At 46.5% G+C, this 27,050-nt stretch overlaps 1 protein-coding gene across 1 annotated transcript; it reads right to left on the bottom strand.

The window, feature by feature from the left end:
- Positions 1 to 17,699: 17,699 nt before the first annotated feature.
- On the bottom strand, positions 17,700 to 26,257 carry TENT5C (terminal nucleotidyltransferase 5C). Its single transcript, XM_032098659.1, has 2 exons — positions 26,204 to 26,257; positions 17,700 to 23,679 (listed from the first exon to the last, which is right to left on the bottom strand). Exon 2 carries the CDS (start codon positions 23,651 to 23,653, stop codon positions 22,478 to 22,480), a length of 1,176 nt encoding a protein of 391 aa, XP_031954550.1. The 5' UTR covers positions 23,654 to 23,679; positions 26,204 to 26,257; the 3' UTR covers positions 17,700 to 22,477.
- Positions 26,258 to 27,050: the final 793 nt, after the last annotated feature.

Here is a 27,050-nt window from a genome sequence, read left to right as displayed (position 1 = left end):
GAGACCAGACAAGAGCATTTGAAAAATGCAAACATATTTTATGGTAATGGTAGGATAGCTTCTTTTGGCAGATCCCAGTGAAGTAGTTACGTTGAAGGGAAATGCTCCATGTCCTGTTGTGGTGCCTTTGTTTGCACTTGAGCATCTCTTTGAACTGGACTCTGTAACAGCCGTACACCAAAACATTTTTGAGGGGCTGGTCCAAGAATTTAGAAACTAATAATAATAAAATGTTAAACCCCAAGATCTGACAACCATGGAGCAGAAAATGCAGAAATGTTCTGCAACCTGGCTGGTGCAGTAGCAGCCATCAGTGAGACCTGCTGATGTGCCAGCTCAGGACAGCAGAGCCCAGGGGCGTGTGTTGGGTGCTTTGCCCATCAGGACATACTGAGACCCAAAGAAGACAGTGGAGCAGGTGGAGTTTTCGCAGATGAAGTGGCCATAAATAAAGATGCCCTTTTAGACATTTTCAGAGCCACTGGTGCAGTTAGGCAAATTCTCTTCTGCTGCATCACATTTAAATGTCTCACTCTGTGCATTGTGATCATCACTGCTACCATTAGCCAGCAAAACTAGTTACACAGTCATTACAGAAGCCACAGCACAGAAAAAATTCACAATCAGCAATGAACTTTCGACCTGAGTTACTAAAAATAGATATTGGAGCTGTCCCCCTGCAAAACCCATTTCTCCCTCCTGCCCCATCTTCCAGTGGCCTGTTTCCAAGGGACTCAAAGTGCAACACCTTTTCAGCACCTGGTTTGGAAAGGCCTGTCAGTGTTTGCTGGTGGATGCAAGTTATTTTATTGATTCTGAGTGGCAGCAAGTAGTACAACTAGAATAGTCCTTACACCTGTGGAAAACACACTGCAGCCAGCAGTTTTCTGCAAGGTTTTCTGATGCAGGGCTGCTTCATTAGGCTGGCCTTGCAATGCTCATCAGCCAGCATGAGGGAATTCATCACAAACCTGGAGCAACCAGCAAGAACAACGGGGGCAGCGAGCAGTTCCTGTGTCCCCCATCCCACAGCACAGCTCGCTGAAGTTTTAGACCATCAATGTTGAGTCAAACATGCTGACTCCAGACACTACTCGAGGGGCTTTCACCTGGGGTTTTTGGGGTGAGGAAGAACAAAGCTGTTTAGGAGCCTGCTGGATGCTCCAATTGTTCTTTGATGCATCACAGCATCTGTGACTGGAGTGTGTGCCTGCACCTAGGCACTGCTAGGGAGGTCAGTGCCATGCCCGTGGCTGCTGGGAGCTCGCGCTGCTCCAAGCCCTCCATCTCCAGCTGCCAGCATCCCGTGCAGTCTAAACAGCACAGAGTTTGCTGTGTCTTAAAAATCCCAAGAGCAGAGCAGCTGCAGCCACTCCAGGACAGCAGTAAAGGGACGTGCACATGAGTCCAGAGAGAATTATTCTTTTCTCCTGGCACTATAGCAAGCCCTAATGAGAAGCAGCCCTCGCGAGCTTTTGAAGAATGAACTCACCAGGAGACTCCTCTGCTCTGATCGGCCTCCAACCCTCTCATCTGCTCAGGAGAAATAATAAACTGGGACATACAAGTTATTTTCATATGCACAGTTGAGTAACCTCACATGGGGAGGACTGGCAGGGAGGACAGGGGCAATGCTGGAGCTGCTCTCCTGAGGATCAGGCAATGCAACAGGGAGCCTGCACAGCCCACAGAAGTCTCTCAGTCCCTTTGGGAAGATGCAGGAGAGGGCCAGGGGAATGAGGTGCTCTGTTTCTCAAGGCTAAAAAAGCTGTTGTTTTTTTAACCTGGGCTCAGCTCTGGATCATGCCGGCTGATTGCTCCAGGACAGATACACAGCGTGGCCAGGCACATCACAGGTCCTGGGCATCTTCTCATGACTGCCCAGAGAAAGAGCCAGAAAGAACAGGGTTGTCTTCAACCAAAGAATAAACTTTGAGGATATTATCTGATGGCCCAAACTGTGTAACTCATGGGGATTTCCCTTTCTTTTTTTTAAATTTTAAATATTTCACTTTTTTAAACCTTATTATTTTTCCTTTAGCATTTGTTTTCCTGCTGGCAGACAATTTTTTTGAAAGGTCACATCCAGTTAACCTCTGTTCATCCTACTCTTACTACTTTCCAAGCCACATAAGGAGGATTTGACTTTTTATTCTAGAGAGTAAATTAATAAATAAAATTATAGGCATGGCCCTGAGCCCAGCTGCACACAAATGCAACTACATGCAATTGAATTGCCTCTTTTTTCCAAGACCAGGAGCAGCAATGCAGCTATCTCCCTTTTCCCCCCAAAGTTTGAGCATCTAAAGCTCCACTCATATTTTGCAAAAGCTCCTCAGCTGGGCAAAGCCAGTGATCCAACAGGCACAAGGTTTTCTAAAGCAAATTTCAGTCTTTCCCAAGGGACAAGCCAAGTCAGCTCAGCTGAAGTGTCCTCCCCAGGTGGGAAAAGGGCTCTTTCCGTGGAGTCAGCCAGCCCTTTGCAACATTACTACCACAGACAAAGACAAGGGGTGACAGACTCTTGTGATTTCCAAAAGGTCACGGGCAATTTGTGGCTCTGGCAAGTTTTAGATGTTGTAGGGCTTTTGCTTTCTTGTTTATAAAACCCCCTTGGTAGACAAGATGGGGCTTGGGTTCGATTTTTATAAAATATAGGTTTTAAAATATATATTTGTTGTTAAACCTTGAATTGAGTTCTCCTTGCATAATCTGCTTACCCCAAGATCTCCTGTCTCCTGTTTCCCACAGGAAGATGGTCAGATAAACAGAGATGGAAACCTTGTCCATTGCTAGCTGAAGCAGTGACCACTCTTTGAATTTTCACTTAAAGTGCTTCTTGTGACCTCTTGCCAGACATCTGGAGACAAACAGCTGCTAAAAGGAACCAACATAAACCATGGATGTTTTGAATTGTTTGTTAGACTTAAATATTTCTGAGCCTCTTGGTTGTTCTTGTTTTTCCCCCTTGCTTGAATTGTGTCAAAAGTCTTCCAGGAAAAAGAGAAGAACCGAGATCTAATTTCCTAAACATAATGAAAAAAAAAAAAAGAACCCCAAGTCTGCCAAAGTTGCAGGTATTTGTATCTGCTTCTAAAGAAACAAACAAAGCAACTGTCCTCCCTCCTTCCTCTCGCATGACGGGCTAGAAAGGCAACTCTCCTTTCTGGTTTAATGCTGCTTTTCCAAGAAAAAAGAAGTTCTCAAGTTGGAGACAGAATGAAATGGGCTAATTTATGCCAGCAATTTCTGCTGAAACTTCCAAAATCTTGCCCACCAACTTACAGAACTGTAGAACCACAGGGCTTGAACCCCTATCTGGCAAATCTCCGAAGGCAAAAAATAAAGGATAAGCAAATACACATTTAGAAAATTCATAAACCCTCTGACTGCAGCCTGGAATGCCTGCTGCAGAGCAAATGCCATCATCTCACAAACCCAGCAGAATGTTCAGCTGAGTCAGCCAAAAAGTGACAAAATAAAAACAAACCTGATTTGGACATTTGGAGGTTTTTAAAAAGGTCTTTTCTAAGGTAATCTGCAGACACGGTGTATGGATATAGGCTTGTAGGTACTTTTTTTCTTTCTATCCATTCTGCCTTGTGGTGTTTAGCCTAAAGATCACTAAAATAGATATTAGAACCTTCCTTGCCTAGTGCCAGGACATACAGACTTTACTTGTTGGTTCCAGTGCTGTATGTTTAAGAAGGAGCGAAGCCCAGAGAGTCCTGCCTGCTGTGGTAAAAGGGGAGAAGTTCTGCCATGGAAAGCAGGCAAAGGGGTAGAAATGGACAGGAATATTTGATCAGGCTTCCCTGTCAGTGACTGAGATTAGTGAGCCTAAAGAGGAGGTTGATTTGGGTTGAGGCTGGTAATGAGCGTGGCTGGAGGGACACTTTTTTGAAAGCACCATGTGCAGTTTCTCCCCAGTGTCTCCCCATGCTTTTACAACTGGACTAACCCCTTCCTGCCTGGGAACGGCAAACAGCAGCTCACTAAACCCCGTTCTTTATTATCTTTGGCCCACTTTAAGTGATAGTCCTAATTTTCCAGGCCAGCAGCACCTGGCCCAGCAAGCTCCCGAGCAGGCTGTGCCACAGGAGTGATGCCGGAGGACACGGGCAGAGCCAGGTGCCCGTCCTGAGCAGTGCAGGCATAGCCTGGGACACCAGTGCCCAGGAGAGGGGTTAGTGCCATCACTGCCTCTTTGGGACACAGCTTCTGCAGCATCCCGAAACATGGTGTGACTCTGGAGCTGCAGCACCACCTTAGGGATTTTTTTCCCCTTTCTGGGATAAATGCCCAAGTCACGCAAGCCTGGGGATGCACACTGGGGCAGCAAGCACTGCAAGCAGCTGGAAGCTCACAACCAGGGCCTCTCCAGAAGGTCTGTGGCTGGGGAAAGGGTCCCATCCTGGCACGGAGCCTCACCTCACTGCTTCCTCAAGGCCTTTTCAGGATCTTTTCGTCCAGGACAAAATGTCAACAACCTGGCGCACAGCTGATGTTTAGTCTGACCTCGCTGCTGTGTCTCCAGAGTGATGCTGCCTCACAGGGATCACTGCTTCTCAGGCATTTTGCACTGCAGAGCTCTCAGAGAGGGACTCAGCACGAGTGCTGGCTCCCCTGCAAAGCTGAGAGGCAGCTCCTGGGGTCTCGTGTGCTGGTCCAGCCAGGAACATGGAGGGACTGTCACCCAGCATGGGACAAAGCAGTCAAGAGGCTCAGCCAGCACTGTGAACTCCATCAGATGCACCATATCTGCCATCCACTGCTGCCAAACTCCATGAAAAGCTCTGACTTCCCTTCAAAGAGCCCTTTCATTTTGCAAAACAGGGGCATTGGCCAAGGAACAAGTTACTCACCCCATCCCCTGTGCTCTGTCACTCAGACATGGAGCACAAACCCTCCTGGCACCACAGGAACCTTTTGGTAGGATCACACATTGGGCTATTCTGCATTCCCAAAGGAGCAAGCACCTCTGGGGACCACACACTGATTTTTCAGATCAGTTACTGAGGTGGACTGTGAACAGCTCAGAACCTTCCTAAGCTGGTAACCAGGTTCATCCACACATTGCTCCTCCAGGGTGGATGGGAACATCCCCACGCAGACACCCAGCAGCCCCAGGATCCCCAGGATGGGATGGGGATGAGCAGCTCAGGCTGTGGGTGGCACTGGGCACACACAGGACTGGACTCAGAGCTGGGAAACAGCACTGAAGAGCTGTGCATGGAGCAGGTGCTGCATGAGCCACAGACCTTGTTGCAGGACATCACTCCAGCAGCAGGTGCCCAGCTGGTGCTGGGATCCTGGTCTACCACCAGGCTGGACCAGGGAAACAGCAGCACATGGGGGATTTTTCTGGTGTGTGGTATTTTGCTTGCAAGTTCCCCCCAACTTCCCAAGGAGCTGGGAGGTTTGAAGGCATCGTACAACACCTGCTTAGAGACCCTCACCCAAATGAGCCAGGCCATCTGGGTGTGGATCAATTCGCCTGTGTCAAACCCTGCAGCTCACCACACTTACAGGGATGGATGGAGATGGAGCAGAGTCCTCTGGCATGGGCTTCATGCTGGCCATGGCCCCCACCTACCTGCTGGTGCTCAGGTCAGAGCACAAAATCAGAGACAGGAGTGGTTCTGTGGGGTGTAGGAGTGCAGGAAAGCAGTGGGACAAATTCCTTTTCTCAGGTGCAGAGAGGCAGCTTCACTTCCCACGCTGCCTACTGGCATGAGGGGAGAGGAGGAGGAAGATGGGGACCAAAGCATCTTGCAGAAAGGGGGTATCCACAGGGCCCACTCCCTCACACACCCCAGGAAAAACCTGCTTTAGACACTTGGCTAAGTGCAAGTGCAAAGTCCAAGTGCATGGGCAGGAGGATACAGCCAGTTTCTCTCTCCTTTTATTATCATTATCAACACCTGGGACACTGTGAAAGCTTTCATGAAGGCTGCACCTGGTCCTCCAACCTCATCCCATTTTAGCTGCTGTGTCCTCTCACAAAGCTGCTGTTTGAGTCAGAAAAGGGTATCGAGAGAGCAGCTGTTTCCAGCCACAAGCCCTGCTGTGCCTCCCCCCGGGGTCAAAAGCAGCCAGCCCAGGTGGTGGAGCAGGTCAGGAGAGGGATGTGCTTCACGGGGTGCTGACAGCCCCCATGTGTCCTGGCTTTACTGCAACCAGGAGATTCCTGCTCCTGAGCATTTTCCCTTGTGGCTCTAACTCCCCAGGAAACCTGACCTCTCCCCCAGGGCAACAGGATGGCCACAATGGCCGCAGAACCTGCCACCCACGCTGCTGTTGTGACAGTGGGGAAGCCAAGCATGTGCAATGCCTTCAACAGAAAGGGTCTTCTCCTGGGACTGCTGATGTTCTGGTGGTCCCTACTTGAGCACAGCCTAGCTTTTGCCTAGATCCAGCCCTAGGAGAGCTCTAAGCCTGGCCCTGGGTTCAGAGTTTTCCCTTTCCATTTCCCCAGACCATGTCTGACACACAGGTAGCTCATCCCAAGCCATGGCCAAGCCTACAGAGAGCTACTGGTGGCTCTCTTCATGCAGAGCCATGTCTGGGACAGCCCGGGAGCATGAGCCCATCTCTTACAGCTCCTTGGGGCTCAGAGAAGGAGGAATTTATGAGTGGGAAACACAAGCAAAACCCCTGTTAGCCCCATGTTAGCTCAGAAAGCCAAAGCCCACCAGGGAGGCGATGTATTTCTCTGCTTCACTTTGCCATAGTGTAGCTCTTCTCCCCAGGGAGAGGTGAAGAAATGCACTGCTGGCCAGTGGCAACCTTCCCCATAACATCTTCCAGGGACTGAGAGAGACTGGAACCACCCTGGCCCATGTCATGCCTCACCAAGCCAATCTTCCCACCATGTGAAAGCTGTGGCCAGACCTGTCAGAGAAGCCAAGAAGAGGGGCACAGCCCCTCAACTCTTGGTTCTTGAGCCAGCTGGGATCATGCTTAGCTGTTTTTGTAGCAGCAGCAGAGGCAGCAATGGAGATGGGGATGAGGTGGGTGCTCTGCCAGAGCTGAGGGACTTGCTTGGCACTGGACATGGCACAGTAAGACTCCTGTCCTGCACAGCAACAGTGCTGCCTGTGACAGGCTGTTTTACTGTCTGAAGTCTAAATTTGGCCCTGTGGCCAGCACCAGCTTCACTGCTGAGAAGCCAAGGTAAGGGGAAGCGAAAGCCACAGGGACTGTGACACCTGTTCTGCCCCGCTGTTTCGCTTGTCTCACTCTCAGGAAACCTTGAATTGCTATATTTGAGCGCTGATTACATCCTAGCTCTGTTCTTATCCTTGTTTGTGAAGTTTGACTGATTTCACACGCTCTTGTGTACACAATGTGCCACCCTCTGGCTGCCAGCAAGCACTCACAGCTGGCTGGGCTTACCCCCCCTCCACCACAGGGACACAGGCTCCTGGGGAGGATGGAAATGCTGTCCCTAGGCCTTCTGCACCACCAGCATCCCAGCGCACATGGGAAACCAGAGAGGAGCTGCTGGAAGGCCAGGCTGGGTGCAGGTCTGCGATTTGACACCCCCCATGGCAAGAGGTGCCCAGAGATGGTGGGTACTGGCCCTTGTCCTGCAGGGCAGAGCACCCTCTGGAAAAGCCAGGACAGCTGCCACAGACATAGGGGTCTGCATTTAAAGAGGGAGAGGATGGGGATGAAACCAATGCAGCTGCACAGCAGCCCCTGCAGAGGAGTGTGGCAAGGAGGCTAGCAGGGGGCAAGTGGAGGGGGGAGCAAGCAGAGGCTGTGAGGGTTGGGGCCCGTGGGAGAGGAGGGAGAATAAAGGATGGCCACTAAGCCCCAGGCCATCCTGGGTGGGTGGGTTCCTGATCTCCCGGTCGTCCACCATCAACAGCACCTTTTTATTCCTGAGGATGATAATGATGATTCATCCACGCCAGGAGACCTCCCAGCCTGGGTCATGCTGCTCCATAGTATGACCCCTCTTTCCTTTAATCCCATCTCACAGCAGCTTTTCCTCTCCATCTGTTTTTCTACTATTGAAGGGACCTTTCATTCTCCTAGGAGTCAAAGACCACTTAAAACAACTCAGGCTTTCAAGCCAACCTCCAAAACCCCTCACCCTTCTTCTCTCCAGCCAGAGGGGCTATACTAGAAGGAGGCAGCTGAGTCCTCTTTGACTGGGGGCACCAGCACAGCAGAGCACATACCCCAGTCAGAGCTTTCACAGACAGACCAAGAAAAGTCGTCTGTGTATTCGTTTCTTCCACTGGCATTTCCCTGGTCAGACTGATCCAGTCATGACCTCTCTATCCTTAGTTATACACTCTCCTGATACTTTCTTTCACACACTGCTATGGCACTCTTTGGTGCAAGCATCTGCACAGGAGCCCACGCAGCATGGCCTACCCATTTTTCTTCTACCACACGTCAAGGGGATTAGAAGTTACATGTTAAAACACTGCCCAAAGAGTGCTGCAAGATTCATAATGTGGTCACAGGCTCCAGGGAGCAAAGAGCCTGAAACAGGGCAGGAAGCTCACACTGAACACAGAAGAAGGGGGAACCTACTGTTCAAAACCAACATCCAGGTAAGCACAGCCTTTTGAGGGGTCTCATCTGGCTGGAAACAAGTCCCTCATGGGTTTTGATCAGCATCCACTGGATGTAAGGTGGGAGCTGAGGTGGGAGAGCTCTTTTTCTCGTATTTGTTCTATTATAGTCCTAGACCTGAGTTATCCCTTCTGTGCAGCTGTCTGCTAAAGAGGATTTGCCTGGAGACTGCTTGTCTGTGATTCTTGAGGAAGAAGCAATGAAATCCTTGTGAGCCCATGCTGCCAGAAAAACTGCTTCACAAGAAGTATAGAGGTGAGCTTGAATGGGCACAGAATAGCACGACCCAAAAAGAGGGACTTGCCTGCGTGACTATTTCCATTTTCTCCTCTTTCCTTCTCTTTTCAGGTCTCTGTCAAATAAAACTGGGGTTAAAATATTTTTCTCCTCTCGTGCTGAGAGGCAAATTAATTGGTCCTTATGAGACTCTCAGAGTGAAAGGATTGCATGAAATGGAATTAACCTTTTGTGGCTATGGAACCGCTACACATGTGCCATAGCTGTGGGCATCACAGAATACCCTGAGTTGTTAGGAAGCCACAAGGATCACTGAGTAGTTTTTGTACAGATATTGTACTGTACAGTACAGTATTTGTACAGGTGACAGGTACAAGAAAAGCCCTGAGAAGGTCGGACATGAGGCTTCATCTGGAGCTGAAGAAAGAGGCTATCTTCAGAATGACTGGTGGGAATAGCTCCTGGAAAACAGGCTCTCCCTCTAGAGCCTTCCATTCAGGCCGGGATCACATGGAACATCCCTTCCGATCTCCTTGCTGGTTAACCACCCCCGCAGCGTCTCTGCCTCATATTTTGGAGATTTCTCCATCAAATGAGAGAGCTCTTAAAAGAGTTAATTAGCTCTCTTAATTAAAGGATGTGTGCAACACCCAAACGTCCCACACACACGCGCACACCTCCCAGCCCGGCCGTGTGACCACGGCAGCCCCCGCGGGCCCGGCCGGTGTCCCGGGGGTGCCGGGCTGTCCCCGCCGAGAGCCGGGCGGGTCCCGGCGCTGTCCGCGGTCCTGAGCGCCCCGCGCCGCTCCGCGGGGCACCCCCGGGATACAGGCACGTGTCTGCTGCTCGAGCGAAGCTGGCTGACAGGGAAAAACCAACCAGCCAACAAGAAGGAGAAAAAAAAAAAAATTAAAAATCTATATTGGAATTTATCATTGGAAAATGAATGTGATGCATGTCTTTCTCCACCCCCTACCAGCTCAGGTGTATCATCATCCTCCAATCCTAAACTAAAAAATTGTTACAGCCCAGTCCCCTGATGTACTTCCTGACATACTCAATCCATATTCTGAAGCAAATTCCCCAGCCACAGAGGGAATTCACTTCCGAATGTGAATTGAGTATGAAAAACTTCCTTGGGGTGCCTTCCTGAGCTTTGCAGCAGCCTGAAGAGCAAAGTGGGGGAAGAGTGGAGGTTAAGAGTTTTAGAAAACACACTTCTGCAATAATACATAGTTAATCTCCCTTACAGCTTTTAACAAGCTGCCCTCCTTACAGACATTTACAATTTGAGTCCCTTCAGGCCTCTCTCTGCCCTGAAATTAATACAATTCTTACGATGAGGCTCATGGCAGGGGTGGCACATGTCACTGGCCCAGAGGGGCACACGCAGCTGCTGAACAGGTGGGTGCTGCGTATGAGAGGTGGCAGGCAGCAATAGAGAATGACTCAGGGATTCACCCAAAGAACACAGCAGACATGCACAAGTGGAATGAGTCATTGCTCATTCATTGAGACAATTAATCAGAGATGAAATCAAAGGAGAATGACTTATCTAAGCCTTAAAACGGGCTTCTAAATGCCTGCCTCCTTTCTACGTCTTGCCTGTAGAGCCCATGTCTCTCTAAAGTGAGAAATTGAAAACAGAAGCTTTCCTTGTCAGAAATATTTATTTAGGGTGAGCTCATTACAGCGGCTTTTAGCTGAAGCTATCATCTCTCTTGTATACACAGCTCTTTGTCGGTCTAACATATTCCTCCTAAAGAATTTTTGCTATTTGAAAATGTGTTTTTTCTCCACTAAGCTTTTCTCCTATCTGTCTTCCTCAAAATTTCTTCCTGTTGGGATATTAGGCTTTTAGAGACACATCACAATATACCAAACCATGGAGCACTCTGTTTCATATCCTACAGGTTCTCATGTGGATAGTCCAAAGCCAGCTTCCAGACCCCTGGATGCCTCCTGGCTGAACCAGTCTCAGGTGTATGGTCACCAGCACAGTCTCAGTGGTGACTGGTTTTCTAATTCTGGCTCCTAAATGGTTTGGAGTCAATTTCATTTGGAAATGACAGAATCCTTGAAGTTCATGGGGCTGATAATAACTTTACCCAACCAAAGATCATTGGAGAAAAATGGTTAAGAGCGTGGACTGAATGTGCTTGAAAGACGTGAATCGTTCTGCGATAAAGCTCTGGCCTCTGAGTCCAACTTTTCCCCCGAACCTCTGCTCCTGCCTGGCAGCAGGACTTCCTGCCGCGTGCAGAGACACGGAAAAAACAAAAGCTAGGACAAGCGGGTCACCCAGCTTCACGTGAGAGTGGAAGACCGAAAATGCAAAGACTTCTTACCCCTGCAGGAGACGTCTCCACCCTGACCCCTGCAGACCTTCGGCTGAAGAGTCGCTAACACCCAGCCTGACAGAGCAGAGACGACTTGAGCAGCCTGCAAGAATGGACCCACGTTGTTATCACAGAGCCACAAGAAAGGGTGAAATGTCTCCACTGGGCTTGGAAGAAATTCCTGGTATTTTTGTCATATTTCTAGCCATTTGGGATAAGAAGCAAGGCTGTAAAGGTTAACCAGAAGCTGAGTTAGGGTCCCAGATAACCCAAGCCAAAGTGCCAACGAGCAGAAGAGCCCCAGATAGGTTTTGCAGCCAGGCACTGACACCGGGAGCTGCCTCAACTCACAGTAACTCCCGGCACGGGACACAACACTCTGTGAAATGCCATAAGCAGCTTATTTTAGGTGGCTGTATGTCAGGAACCCTCAGCCAAAATAAACCCCTAGGCTTGCTTCAATGCATCTTTTTAAAGAAAGGAATTTATATAAATACCCTTTTGTGAAAGAAAAATATTGTTGTGAGTCTGTGCAATATTTCACAAGATTTTTTTTAAAAAATTATCTTCACTTTGGAACATAGGAAGTAAAACATTAGCCTGAATAACAGTCTTACCTACATTTTGCTGTTCTTATCACCTATGACAGGAATCTCCAGGTGATACCTGGGAGCCAGGCTACAACCAGCACCTACCTGAAGAAAAATGAAAATGGCAACTATATAATGAAAGTAAGATTTTAGCTCTTTAAAAATATAATAAGTATATAATAAAAAATTAAATAAGTAATAAGGGTCCTCCATACATTAAAACCCGCTCTTTACATATTTGTTTACAACATTTATAGAGCAGTTACACCTTGTTTACTCAGCGCTTGTGTTCTCTGCTCACTCAATACTGTGAGAATGAAGATTTGGTTAAAGTCTAGGTAATCTGCCAGCACTCTGGCATGTCTGGATTCTCAAGAATCCATTGCTACGGAAATAAAAAGGAAATTAAACCACTGGAAAAATTTAAAAAGTATGTTAGGTTGCTATGGAGCCCGATTAAATTTGGAGGCAAGGTTTAACTTGCCACTTCATTCACATCATTTGGAGGTAACGTTTAATTGACACTTACTTCACATCATTATGCAGTGAGAGTGGCAGGGGATTGAAGGGCCCTGTGCTGCTGCTCAGTAGCACACCAGGCCCTCTCTAAAATGACCCATGCACAGAAATCCTCTCCTCAAGATGCAGTGTGGGCACCACCACCTTTCAGTCAGCTCTGGCCACATGAACCTTAAACACTTTTCTGCAGTTTCTCACTCCTCTGGTACAATTTTTAAAAGTAGTGGCATGTCAATGGATATGAAATTCAGCCACTGAGGCTGTCAGACTCTTTCAGGTAGTGTCACGAGCCAGTGCTATTACACTGCAGCCTATTTGTGGCATATTACAATGCAATATATATAGAAATGAACCTCCTCCTCTGAGATGGTCCCTCTCACAAATTAAACATGGCTTACAATCTATCAAGCATGCCTGCAACAGCCTGAAGAACAGTAATAAAAAACCAACCAAACAAACAACAGGTTTAAATTGGTTTTTCTGTAGTTTTTCTCTTATTCAAGTATAGACCAGTATAGTGCATTGTAACAATACTTTTCCATGAAGTCTGGGGTCTGGGCCTTTTGGCAGTAGTGACATAAACTCTCTGATGGTGATCTGGTATTATAATACTGCAAATCAGTCAAATAATCCCTGAGGTGAACTAGAGACCCCTTCACTATTCATCTATTCTTTATTAGCAGTAAGTAAAACCAGTAATCAGGCAGCAAGCACCTTCAAAGTAAAAGCTGCTGCTCTGGAATTAAAAGTCATAACTTCACAAGCAGTTTCACAGCAAGGCACTTTTGTCAAGTATCACATTGCTAATAAATGCACTCCTATTCACAAAAGAAATTTCCCTTTTTTTTTTAACTTAATGTTCTGGTACTTCAATTAAAACAAAAATTCAAGTCCTGGTCAACTGAAACTTGTAACTGCAGTTGCAATTGTATCCATACAGAAACCTTTTATTTCTAACCAGTCAACAAATTCTGGCTGAGCATTCTGAAGGCCACAGTTCACACCATGAAGTGCTGAGGAGAGCCACATGTAGCACACAGTAACAGAAGAGCACATTTACCAAGGTTTATATTGCAATTGAGTACTGCAAGAAGTTACAAATTATACTTATAGAACCTCCTAAACATGGCCATAACACAGCCCCACTGCAAGTTCTGCCAGCATGCTGCTGCAGTTTGAAGTCAGACCTGCTTGTAAGAAGATGAAACAACCTCTCTATCAGTTCCCTGGTTCATCTGTGTGGTTTTTTTAAAAACCTGCATCCTTCTATTTGATTTCTGAAGTGTCCCAGTACCATCCAGACTCACTTTCCCTTCCCACCCCATCAATAGGCAGGGCTTCCAAAATATCCACTCCTGGCCCTGCCAGCAAGTCCCTCTGTTACCAAAACATGCTTCTTCCTCTCTTCAGGGCCTATGTTTTGGTCTGGGAAATGGTATTAAATAGGAATCCTCCCTCTGCCAGAGAAATACTGCAAGGAAGGAGGCTAACCACCAATTTGAGGCATGCACATCTTTAGCTGGAATATTACTCCCCATTCAAATTTTCCTCTGCTCCAAAACAGACGCTGGGGGTATTTTTTCCTGTGAGCAGCATTTCTCTGGAGTAACTCCATGAATTTGCTGCCTGAGGCTGTGCTCCATCTGCACATGTTGCTCCTACTTATCAAGCAGGGCTGGGGAAACACAGTCTAGTACAGCTGGGCAACAGGACAGCTGAAACACAGGAGCCCATGTCACTCAGATCTGCCAGGCTGTTAGCAAATCCCTCACAGCACTGGACAAACTCCCACTGGTGTCACAGGGAATTTGGACAGTGGGATCTATGGCAGGCTTTCATCCTCAGAATAATTAACTTTGTCCCAGCCTTAAGGAAAGTTGCCCAGGAGAAGAAAGTGGAAGGGAACTCATGGGGGTCTAGAGATTTACATCAGTACTGGCAATTAGACAGGGCTATGGAAAATCTGGGGAGCCCCACACAAGCAGTGAGACAGGCAAATGACTGTGATGGGTAACAGATGAGATGGCAAAAGCACAAGCATGGAACTCTTCACTTCAGTTGTGCCAAACCAAAGACCCTTTGACTACTCATCTATTCCTTATTAACAGTAAGTAAAATCAGTAATTAGGTAGTAAGCCCCAGGGACACTTGCAACTGCAGGGCTTTAGATGTGGGGGTGCAGAGGAAAGGACTGAGGAGTTGCTGCTAAGCACAGACACAATATAAGCTTTCTTTGCTGTCTCTACTCTGTATTTGCAGAATAAATAGAAACTCCCAAAATAACCTGTGTCCAGTACCTTTGTGGACTTCATGCTGACATTGGTTTTAAACCACCTGCAGGTTTCAAAGTGCCCACAACCACGTCATGTACCCTTCAGTATGCAAGAACAATGCAAAACTGTGAGCACTATGCAACACTGAAGACAGCGTGGCAATAAACAATGAAGATGAGTTACTCTGTCCATCCACTTTGTGACTATTTGCCCACAGAATTCAGACAAAAGGTTTTTCTAATACCCCCAAGTGCAAAATACCACATCTGGAAACCAGGAGCACAGATGTTGTTGCTAGCAGATGGGAGAGGCTGCCTCAGAAAGCAGCCGATGGAATTTGAAATCACCATGGATCACTGAGTCTGCACGAGCACTTGGCATGCCACAATGCCATGGTAAAAACGGCAGGCAGAGTTTGTGGACACAAACATCAAGAGGTTGAGAAGCAATCTTAGCACCATTTTTGGGGGGGTACGTAGAGCACCAGGCTAACAGCTGGTGCTGGGTCACGAGAAGCAGGAAGCACAAAGCTCCAGAAGAAAATGTTTCCAGCTTCTGAATTGAATGTATACAACATAAAGCTTCAAGCGCTCATTTGCTGCAGTTCATCCAAGAACTGAATAGATTAGTGGGTAGCAGGAGACCATCTGGGACTTCTCAGCCTTGTTGATAAGGATGCAGCAATCCACAGGCTGAAGATGAAGTTCAAAGCCCAATGTGAAAACACACTTGAAATTCTCGGTAATGACCGCAATCAAATATTAGAACAGGTTCTCCCAGAACATGAAGAATTGCCACTATCTTTAAGGCAAGCTTAGGGCACTAACTTTTGGGGAGGAAGACTCAGATACAGCTTTGAGAGTAAGTTTTTCAGATAAGCAATATAGAGGGGGTGGAGAAGGGAATTGCTGCAGGTGGACAGTCAATTCTGAAGCAAGAAGGGCACCCACAAAGGGACAAGTCTGTGGGTGTAATTCACATTCCACATATCTGGCACACTCAGATTTGCCTTGCTGCATAGGGACAGTGACTAAATTAGAATTCTCACACTTCAACCATTGTCTTGCAGGGGTCGGGGGGGGGGGGGGAGGGCGGAATTTTCCCTTTGCTTGAGGTGCAATCAAGCCCTGGGAGTTTCCTGAAGAGTGCAGGAGTTTCCACAGAGATTTCTCAGTGACAAAAGGTTATTGACACAGACTAGACTAGCCAGTTCTCCACCTCAGCCAGACTTCTCCCAGCACTACTCCATTCTCCAAGCAGTGGGGTGGAATGGATTGTACCCTGATCTACTTACCAGTGACAAACACAGCACAGCATTTTGCAGTACAGTCCAGGCAACTTGTTCCTGCTGGTTTATTAAACCACTTAGCCAAGGGTCAATGGGATAACACTACTAATGTGTAGGTTTCCTTAACATACACAAAAACTACCAGCTTAGGCTCTAGCAGCTGCTTTGCACACAGTTTTTCTCAAGACTCACTTTTTCCAGCGTGATGACTCAACTCTTTCCTAGGAGGAAAATCAGTCAGGTTTGGCAGGCTAAGTACTCCCTTGGCTGGGCAGTCTTGCCTATAGGATATGGAACTCATTGAGATGAAGCAGAACGGATCACAGTACTGCTACTGCAGCAAAACATGACTGCTAAGTTTTATACCCATATTCAAGTGGTATGTGCTGCTTAAATAAAAAGGCTATTTTGTTGCTGAAAATAGCAACTGCAGATATTTAATGTATTGATGAACTAAATATGCTAATATGTAATAAGCAATATTAAATTAGCAGGAATGCACAGATTTTTTTCTCTCGAAGGACCAACTACTCTGTCTCTGTAAGGGCACTTTGAATATTCTGATTTCAAAAGTATTAAGTATTCCATCACAGCAGGAAGGAGAGCATAAGTACCCCTGGCAGAACAATGGCAACAATAGTGAATACCATGTGTCTCATGCCTCACAGCCCATGACAAGACTGAGCTCACCTTGCACAGCACAGAGAAGGCAGAGTTCTAGCACTTAGAACAGGATACTTATTTTCACTAACAATACAACTGCAAAGGAGCAAAACCATCTTTCTTTAGTTCCTCTGAATGTTTACCATTATATAAGCTCCATATGGAATTTATAGAGTACTCTGGCACCACTTGCCCAAGCACAGCTATTTTGTTGTTTCAGTATCTGACCCTGCGAAGCTGAGCTTGGTGTTCTAGAAACATAAGGGTGGTAACCCAAAATAACTCCAAAGCTTTCATGGTGTGATAAACAGGAGTTAAGGTAAGAGAGTTTCAGGTGACAAGCAGATGGTTTGTGTTGCCCAGCTGCATTATCAGTTCTCTAGTTAAGTTCATAGGAAAGCAATTAGATCTGGAAAAGGGACTACACAAGGTTCATGATTACTTCCATGGGATCACACCACCTCTAAATTCCACAGAAGTTTCCACTGCAGGTGTTACGAGGTCCTGGAGACTGGAATTTCTCCAGCAATACTTAACTGAGGCTAGAGTTTGTCTGAGCTCTGGAGGGGATTAGAAGCAAGCACACTTCTTAAGAGCATTTATTCTTTATTCTAGAGCAGGAGCAGCAAGTAGACTGCCACACAACCCTAGTTTTTACTTAGCTGTGATCTGCTCAACTCCCACTGACCATTGGTTAATAGTAGCATCAGCTTTTAGGACAGTGTGAAAGCAAAGACTTTCAACCTGTAAATAACCTGAAGAACAATTGCTGACTTTGTTTCTTGCCCCCTTGGCTCATGAGTTGAAGTTTGCAGTAGCATATCAAATGAAATGCATCATAGAACAGACTGGTAGGCTCTAGTTCAGACCAGACCCTACCTAACAGGCCTAGGTCATGGTTTCACCATGTCTTAAAGTTGAGACCAGATGACGGTCAGAGAGGGGAAAAAATGGTTCTCTAGAAACTGCCTCTAGAATGTAAGTGAAAGATTAATCATGCCTCATTTAACCAACTAATCTTCAATAAGTTGAGGCAGATATAAAAAATGTACCTTGAATAACATCTAAAGCAAGCATTACTGTGTACCCCACACTATTACTCACCTCACAAGTGCACCTGCACACACATTGGTCAAAAAGCTCTACAGATACTTTTTCAGCATTATTTAGACACAAAAATTGCTTGAGGCAAGGGTTGTTTAGCATAAGTTTATTTGCACAAGAATTTCAGCATCATTAAGGTCCAAACCCCAATTTCCAAGGATGACAAGTGAACACCACAGTGCAGAACAGTAGACAAAGTTACTGTGACCAATCTCACATTTGGGCTCATCACAAATGCAAATATTTCTAGTACCTTGTTTTGCCAGCTAAAGAGGGAGGGGGGCAGGGGGGGAGAAAGGAAAAAAAGAACAACTCACTTTTTCCAAAGAGATGAGAGACAGATTTGCCAAGAGCTGACTTAGTTTAACAGTAACAAATAATAGTATAAACATAGGGAAAAAGGCCTTCTACATTTCAACAGAAAGTGCAATTTTATTCAGAGAGAAAAGCCCAGTCCAGACACTTAAACGAGAAAAACCAGAGTGCTCCAACCATTGCTCCCAAAGTTTCTACTATAGACCAGCATTCCACTCTATATCTAGCTTCACTGAAATTAAAGAACATTTATGAAATACACTCAACAGTTTTCAAGAAACAACAATTGAGTAAGACTTAGATGTGAGGGCTAGAAATTTCACTATTCATTTGGCTCTCCCAATGCCCAAATTAGACCAAGCTGCCAATGGCTGTTGTCAACTTACTGCTTATTCCTGTGCCTAACAATTACAGAATCCTGATTGAGCTGAGTGAGAGGAATAGGAAACAAGTACCCTCAGTACACTGACAGCTTATAGTTAAGGCAATTTGTCCAGGTTCTCTTCTAAGAGGCCTTTTCCTGACTACTCATATAGTGACAAGCAGAGATCACTACCAACATCAGTGGTTATTCCAGGAATTAGGAACCCACAAAGCCTTGGCACATGCCAAATGCTTAACCCCAGAACTCAAGTCCAAAATATGTATCTTTGAGTTTCAATAAAAAGCTTTAGCTATTTGGACTAGATTTAAATACTACCTACTGCTTTGTAGAGGAGATGATTAAAGTAAAAGCATGAGGATCTTCAAAAAATGGTTACTCAGAAGCAAGCAGTAGTCTTAAACCCCCAGCTTAGTGATTGACTGACTGAGCTGAGGACAAACACAGCAATGATTAAATCTTGAGCAGAGGAAGCACAAAATATGCCTTAGCTTACAACTTGTCACAGTGACCATGGATCAGCACAGGGATTTTACCAAAGTGCCTAAAACACAGTCTTCTACCAGGTCTCCTTGGTAGCATCTCTATCAAATAAAAAGGTCTATCTTACAATGAGGAAGTAACAACAATAAACTACAAGTCAAGGGGAACATGGCAATAAATGTAACATGTCAACGGTGCTTAACCTCAGACTGGCTTTGTCCAGCAGTGCTTACAAGCTACACAAAGAAAACAGCTGTTTTATACCACAGCCTAGTTAGTAGAAGCTTGATCCTGAGGAATGGTGCACTCACTGAGTGTTCCTGCAGCTTTGTTTCAATGCCACTGCCCAGAGCGAAGGTATCAGGTGATAGTCTGAAGTACAGTAGTCTCTCTCTAACCTCCACATGACACACAAGGGGGCAACAGAGGTTAGAACAGGTTTGCAGAGGCATTATTAATGCCAACGGGTGACTGAATCAAGCAGGCATCCTCAACTCAGCCTAGGGTCACCACTTTTACCTAGTGCTCATTCTCAAATTACTCCTTGCTATAGGGGCCACCATAAACCTGAACCCAAACCAGCTAACACACAGCAAATTAAGCCACTGCCACTTGCACCATCAAGCTGCCAGGACATCCCAGAACAGAAAAGGGTAGGCTTCTTGCAGCACAGGGATGAAAAGCTACCAAGCACATCTGCTTTACCTGCCCAGCCAGGATTATTTTGCAGGCAACAGGACAAGCAGTGTCCCAGCAACTCCTGGTACTCCAGGCCCAATGCAGCAGGTGCTGTGCAGCCTCAGGATACAATTTAACCATTAGAGAGTTTAGTACCTTACCACCAGGCTACAAAGCATCAGTATTTCCCAGGTGCCAGAGTATCTTAACAAGCAGACAGGGAACACAGAGTCCTGCAAAGCTCAAACCCGGGCACTCAGCTGTTCAGAGAGCAGCCATTCAGCGTGAAGCTTCCTTAGAGGCCTCAGCATCAAGTTGCATTAGCAAAAGCACAATTCTTATGGCAGAAAGCTTAACTTCTCCATAGCTCCATCTCACCAGGAATCCAATTCAGCCTTTTGTTCTTCTCTAGCATTTCCCTTTCCAGGAGATGCACCTGGCCTGACGTTCAGCACTCAAGGCACTAAAGACTTGTAAAACAAGCCCGTGTTTCCAGCTTGTGAGGACTCCTCCCAAGCATCTCACCACTTCTTCCACATGAGCTGATGCACAAAAACAGTTCCTAAAGATCAGCCATGACATCACAGATGACAGATACCCGAGGCTAAGCCCCTCCAGGCAACAGTTTACTTCTGCAATGGCTATAGCACAGGTTGGCTTCAAAAACATCTATGCAAGAGATGACAGCAATTACAAACTCTTCAGTCTCCTTCCTAGTGACACTCTATACTAGGCCAAGTATTGCTTTGCATGCAGGAGTTATTCTTGCCTAGGATTGCATTCCAGCAGGAAGCTTGCACTAAGTTTAACACATATGACAACACTGGCATCATGTTAGTTTTTCAAAAGTCAAAGTCTTGGATGACATGTCTTGTCTGTAAACCACACCAAGTCCAAGCCACAGTTAATGAAAAAGGCCAGATTTGCTTTCAAATTTACCCACTTTTGTTGACTAATCAGGAAGATTTTAATGAAAAAAAAATCCACAATATAATCCACCAAATTATTTGTCTTTTTGCTACTGAAGTTGCCATCAAAACTGTTCAGGAAATTAAGCTTAAGGCTGCTTGGCTACATACAGTCCACTTTGTAGATTGCATCCCTCTCTGCCTTCCTAAGCTAACTGGAGAAGTCTGAACAGAGAAGTAGCCTCACTCTCTGTTGAGAGAGTCTTTATGAAGTAGTTATGGACAGTGGAAAAAACTTGCTTTTGGTTTTATGAGGAGCAGGCAATTTTTACTGTCATTTAAGTGCTGCACTGCTGTTGTTTTCCACCTTGAACAGCAACCAAAAATTGGTGTTCCGCCTGTTTTCTGCTTTAACTTCTAAGCTTTAATAATTTGTTGGATCAGGCACTTTGGTCTTACAAGCTTGCAGAAACAGTAATAAATAGTAATAGAAGTAATAAAAAAGATTCAGTGAACAAGCATTCTTGAACATTGCACTGGCACATAATAAATAGCTCTAAGATTTGCCTTTCTAGTCTATGTCTCTGGTTAAACAAAAGAAACTCAAGGTGATTGCTATATGTATTTTACTATTGTAATTCGGTGAAAATTGTCCAGTTAATAATACCACTATATAAATAACTGAGGAATTTTTAACCTTCCTTATAAAGCCCAGGAGTCTCAAAGCAGCAAGTTCAGCACACACCCTTCAGGAAGATCAGCCCCCTATACCTCCAAGGGAGTGCATACTCTTCCAGAGGCTATTCTGAACACAGGCCCAGACTTGCAACACATACAGCTTACGTGGACAGCTCTGCTTAGGGCTTGTAGACCTCTTCAAGTGAGGGTTAAGAGCAGTAAAAAGGAAGAATTTTACTCTAACCACTCAAAATGCCATCTTACACAGTGACAGGTAACAGTGATAACCCAGTAAGCTCAACCCTTCAGCGGTGACTGAAAGGCAAACCTTCAGGACCTGCCTGAAGTTGTACAATAAGAAACTCATTTTAGGAGGCACTTTTAGAATTCATACTGTGTCAGCAGTGCACATAATTCTGCAACTTATAGTGTCTTGAGATTTTTGTTTAGGCTTTTTGTTGGTTTTGCTGTGTACCTGTGAGGAAGAAAATACGGTCAAACCCCAAAGTAAGAGCTGTGCTACTTTCCAACCGTGCCAAAATTGTTTTGAAAGATAGTCAGAAAGGCTTTAGCTTAATCCTGGACTCAAGAATATTTTTCCAAGTTAAGTATTCAAGCTGTGGTTCCAATTCTATTTAAAGCTTCAATTCCTCATTTCAAGGACTTTTCACATTACTAAGTTTTAGATTGTGTTTTGGTGTGTTTTTTGAAATGCCACCTTCCAAGTTTTTGTAGTCAAGAAAAATTTAACCAGTTTATGTGTTATGAATAGACTTACTAAACTACCTTCAACTTCCAAGAAATTAATCTTGAACTCAAGGCAGGACCACACATCCATAGGCACTACAGGAAACAACATTTACATCCTCTCTACAAGACAGACAGTATCCATACTGTTACCAGCTCTACACGGCCACAAAGCAAAAGCAACCTCAGCATAACATGAGCCCACTCTTGGCACAATTAGTTCAATAGAAATGTGGCCAGAGCTTGGACTGAGGAAGAGTAATGAGGTTAGGGAATAGAAAGCAGAGTTTTGCTGCTACTCCAGGAGCAGCTTCTGCTTAAGACATTTTACAGTCAATTAACCAACCCAGTTTACTGAATACTCCACTTAGATCACATGTTAACAGCCACTTCCAGAACTAGTACAAAGTTTCTTAACTGCTTCTCTTAACGTTTGGCTGCTGGTTCTCTTCTCCGGACGAAGAGGTAATAAGGCTTTTTGGCATTTGTAGAGATATACTGAAAGGTTCATAGCAGGTCACCTGGCTGCATAATCCCACTGCACACCAGGAAATGGACAGTCTGATGCAGTCATGTTTCCATTAGAGAACGTCCAACTGACAGTTATTACTCGTCTATATATACACTCAGCATCCTGGCTTTCAGTAGCCTCCACCCAGGAGCACTCGAGGGAAGCGGTCAATTGCAAGGCAACCAAGTGGGGTAGGACTGGCTATACAGCACAGGGGCACTTGCAAGGTAGTAGTTGCTGAAGTTTGCATCACTGACATAAGGTGCTGGCTGGTAGTAACAGGTTACATTAGTGGCATTAGGGATGACATTCTGTTCTGCCAGCACCTTGAGTGCTAGCAGAGAAATCAAATTGAGAGTCTGCCTTCGCTCGTGTCCCATGAGGCAGACGGTGCTCTCGTTCACCACCCTGCGCAGAATCATGAGGTAGTCATACTTGCTCCTCTCTTCTTTGGAGAAGTGGTTCTGGAGGTAGGTCTCTAGCTTGCGCTGCTGATCCAGGATGTCTGGGAAGTCTATGAAGAATCGGGAGCACATGTAACGCTCCAACGTTTTGATCTCATCCTTATCCATGGGCCTGAAGTCTCGTACTAAGAGGTTACTATACTTCAGAAGCCCACCACCTCGGATCTCTTCAGGATTTTTGGTAGCTATCAGCTTGTTCTGAAGGTGATCAAAAGCTGCTTCAAAGTCTCCATACATGCTCTCCCCAATCACAGTTGGATGGAAGTGCTCTGACATGGGGGTTTCTGAGTAGTCATAGTAAAAGAGCAGGGAGTCCAGTATGATTTGGAACGAGTCCACACTGAACTCAAACTGTCGTCGTATGCAGTCTACAAACTTAAGCTCCACGTTTTTGCCATGCTTGTTGGAAAGTGATATCAAGCTCCAGCGGTCAGTCTCCGTGTACACTTTGACCAGCTTCTCGATATAGGCTTCCTTCAGTGTTACAGGACTGATTTTCCGCTTGCTTACTCCTTCCGGCAAGAAATTCAAGAGGGATCGCAAGACCACATCTCGAACCAACTGAAATTCTGCCTCACTTGGAAGAGAAACTCGAAAAATGAGATCCAGGTCTTTGCACCCCAGCCCATTATCCTTGACCAGGACGTGACCAGCTGCAGAGCCATTCAGACGGACATCGTGGACCACAATGCCTGCTTCGCTCAGCCGGCTCCGAACCGTGTGAACAATGTCCTTCAGAGTTATCTCCAGTGTCGGGAAGTTCCCTCGCCCGTGGATCGGAACCACCTCTGTAAGAATGTGGTGCAGGCGGCTGACCTGCTCCCAGTTCAGCACACTGCAGGACATGGAGTCTGCCCTGCTACTTCCTTTGCCTGCCATCTTAGGGCTTTTCTTCTCCAAAGAAACTGTACATAGGTAGAATAGAAAAAGAAAAAGACAAGTCAGACTTTCTGTTTGTGCTTCCTAGATCTATTCCTAGGCTCTGTTTTTTTGTCTATTCACACAAACTAGAAAGAAGTAATTGTATGTATTAATGATTACCAGCAATCCTTTCACCTGAAATGGGACACAGCTTCTCTATTGGTGCAGGCAAAAAAATGTAGTTGTCATTGTTCTTACTTTTGGTGAGGTAGAGTTACTTCAGGAAAGCAGTTTGTGTCAAATGGAAATTACCAAAGATAACACAAGCTTTACCTAAGGCTAAAGTTGTCAGCAGCACCAGCTGAAGCAAGATGAGCTGCAAAGCATTCTGAAAGTTAGTCTTTGAAGTTGTTTCGTGATGCATATAAAGCTCAAACTGCTGTCTCCAACTAACACAATAGTAGAAGACTCTCAGGTGTTAGTTTCAGGGCTTAGACATCTGATAACTCTTGAATTATGCCAGAGATACAAGATTGCTTCCTTTTCAGAGGACTCTTTCCTTTCTGAACGATCCAGCATCTATCACTCACAGGATAAAGGCCAAGTACATCTTGCTCCTGCAAAAAGCTGCAGCTCTTCAGCATCCTGGACAGAATTTCAGCTGCAACATTAGGTAACAACATTCAGTGGGCACTCCAACCTTTGTAAGCAACACTTTACCCTTCTTCAGAGACACTGCCTAAGCAAACTACCTTTCTGGAAGTATTCATACATGCCCCAAGTTCTACTCACTTGTGAAGGGCAAACAAGCTTGCAAGAGCTGGGATAAATTCAGATGATGAATATCAAGTTCCTGTTACTCTTTTAACACTGAGAATCTCACTAACCATACTTGGTCACAGCTTTGTCTGAACATTTTAAGCACAAGAGAATGATCTGATTAGCTGTGACAAGGCTCCTTAAGTCACTTGTCTTTTGTAGCATGTAGATACTTACAGATGTTCTACAGTCATGCAACTCCAACTGGTATTAACACCCTTTCCTTTTTTTAAGTGTTCCAGGTTTCTGTGTAACCAGGTGCTTCCTGACAGCTACAGACTAATTGAGGCCTCACCTTCTTCTGCCCCAAGTACTCCTGAAGACTGCAGCTGCCAAGGTCAGACTAGTCAAACTTAAGCAAATTAACTCTTGCATACCAAGAATGAAAAACCAAACCCTATCATTTCCTAATGTGCAACAGCACAGTACATGGAACATTTTTAAAGCAAGTTTCAAAGAACAGCTACTGTCATCTCAGGCTTCCCCTTTTCCACCTTTTCATTTTTGAGCAACTCATTTGACCTGTCACCTCTTCGGCTGAAGAGAGCCGAATCCTAGAGCAAGCACACACTGAGGTTAATATGCTCCTGGGGAAGTAGCTTCTGTCCTGGAGCATGAGCTGCTGCATTACAAACTGCGCTGCCGTGGATCACATCAGCACCAGCAGGCACCAAATAACCCTGTGATTTGCAAGATGATTAATCTAGGACAAATCAAGGAGCCTTCAAGATCAATCCTTAATGCTCCAACCCAGCACAAACACAAAAGCATCAAGCCTGCCAGCAGTTGCTCTCAGGGAGTTCAAGCACATTAAAGTGTATTTCCATTGTAAACTCACTATATTTCCATTAAATCCTTCAGATCACTAAAGAACACAAGAGTCTTCTCGTGACTTCTAACTTAAGCTGCAAGTGCTTTCAGCTACTACCTCTGAAACTGTTCCCGCTCCTCCTTCCCATTTGTAGCCCTCTCCACAGCCAAGACAACACACGCAGCTCACTCACCCGGTAACCAGAAAGGACTTGGACCAGTGCTTCCAACCCCACCCCACACACTTGGTTCTGCTTGGTGACCCTCACCTAGGAGAATAATGCACATTGCTGCCCTTGTGGGGAGGAAGATGAAGTATTTCATTTCCAGTTCAATGGAGAGCTTAATTCTCAGGCGGTCAACCTCCAAAGCCTCCCACCCCCAAATCACTTGTGTGCGCTTACTCGGCAAAGTTTATGTTAGTGACAACAGACTCCTAGCGACTCCAGTGCATTTGGGATGCTAACAGCTCACATGCCTCCTGTTTCACTGCCAGCCATTCCCTCCGCAAGATCTGACACCTGAAGATGCTCACTCCTTGGGAAGAAAACCACTACGGAGGCAGGGGACACTAGCTATCTTTAATATCGAGTGTAAAGAATGTTGCATACAACACTCAAATCCGAGGCAAAAAAGAGCGAGGACGACACACGTTCACCTTGGTCACGACCAGGTGCTTTACCCTGCAACAGCAACTTTCCCCTGTAAGACGTATAATTTGACACAACACCCGAAGAAGTCCATGCACCTGTCCCCGCAGAGCCCAGCGGCGCTGAGGGGGGGAGGTCCGGCTCCCTTCGCGGGACGCTCATCCCCCCGCAGCGGGGAACCCGCGTTACACCGCCTTGAACACCCACAGCCAGGACAGAAGCGCTGCCCAGCGCCTGCTCCCAGGCGAGCCCGCCCGCCCCGGAGAGGAGCCCCGGCCCCGCCGCTCACCTCAGCCGCGCCGCGCACCCCGAGCGACCGCACCAGCCCCGCTGCCGCCCGCCGCCGCCCTTTATGGCCCTTCATGGCCGCCCCGCCCCGCCCCGCCCAGCCCGGCCCTCCCGCCGCAGCGGGGGCGGCTCTGGCCGCCGGTCGGGCCGCCGGGCGCTCTGCCCGGGGAGCCCCGCGGCGCTCGGGCCGGGGAGGGGACGGCGGTGGCCGCCCGCGCCCTGGAACCCTCGCCCGCCACCCCGGGGGCTCGCCCGGCGAACTCCACACACAGCGCCCAGCGGCCGCTTCCCGCTCCCCCCTCCCGTGGAAATACTAACATTTCAAGGGCCCCTCAGTTCAGGAATGACATTGAGGGGCTGGAGCGACTCCAAAGAAGAGCAACGAAGCTGGGGAAGGATCTGGAGCACAAGTCCTGTGATGAGCGGCTGAGGGACCTGGGCTTGTTTAGCGTGGAGAAAAGGAGGCTCAGGGAAGACCTTATCGCTCTCTACAACTCCCTGAAAGGAGGGTGTAGCCGGGTGGGGATCAGTCTCTTCTCCCAAGCAACAAGTGACAGGACAGGACACAGTCATAAGCTGTGGCAGGTTCAGATTGGACATTAGGAAGAAATTCTTTACTGAAAGGGAGATCAGACATTGGAATAGGCTGCCCAGGGAAATGATAGAGTCACCATCCCTGGAGTTGTTTAAGGGAAGACTGGATGTGGCACTCAGTGCCATTATCTAGTTGACGTGGTAATGTTTGGTCATAGGTTGGACTCGATGATCTCAGAGGTCTTTTCCAATCTACTTGGTTCTGTGATTCTGTGATCCTACGGGCTACAATGAAGAGCTTGACTGAAATACAA

Source organism: Corvus moneduloides, chromosome 2, assembly GCF_009650955.1.
Source record: "Corvus moneduloides isolate bCorMon1 chromosome 2, bCorMon1.pri, whole genome shotgun sequence".
Classification (NCBI taxonomy): domain Eukaryota; kingdom Metazoa; phylum Chordata; class Aves; order Passeriformes; family Corvidae; genus Corvus; species Corvus moneduloides.
Note: the sequence above shows the minus strand (reverse complement) of the source record. Positions and strands in the feature narration are given on the sequence as shown.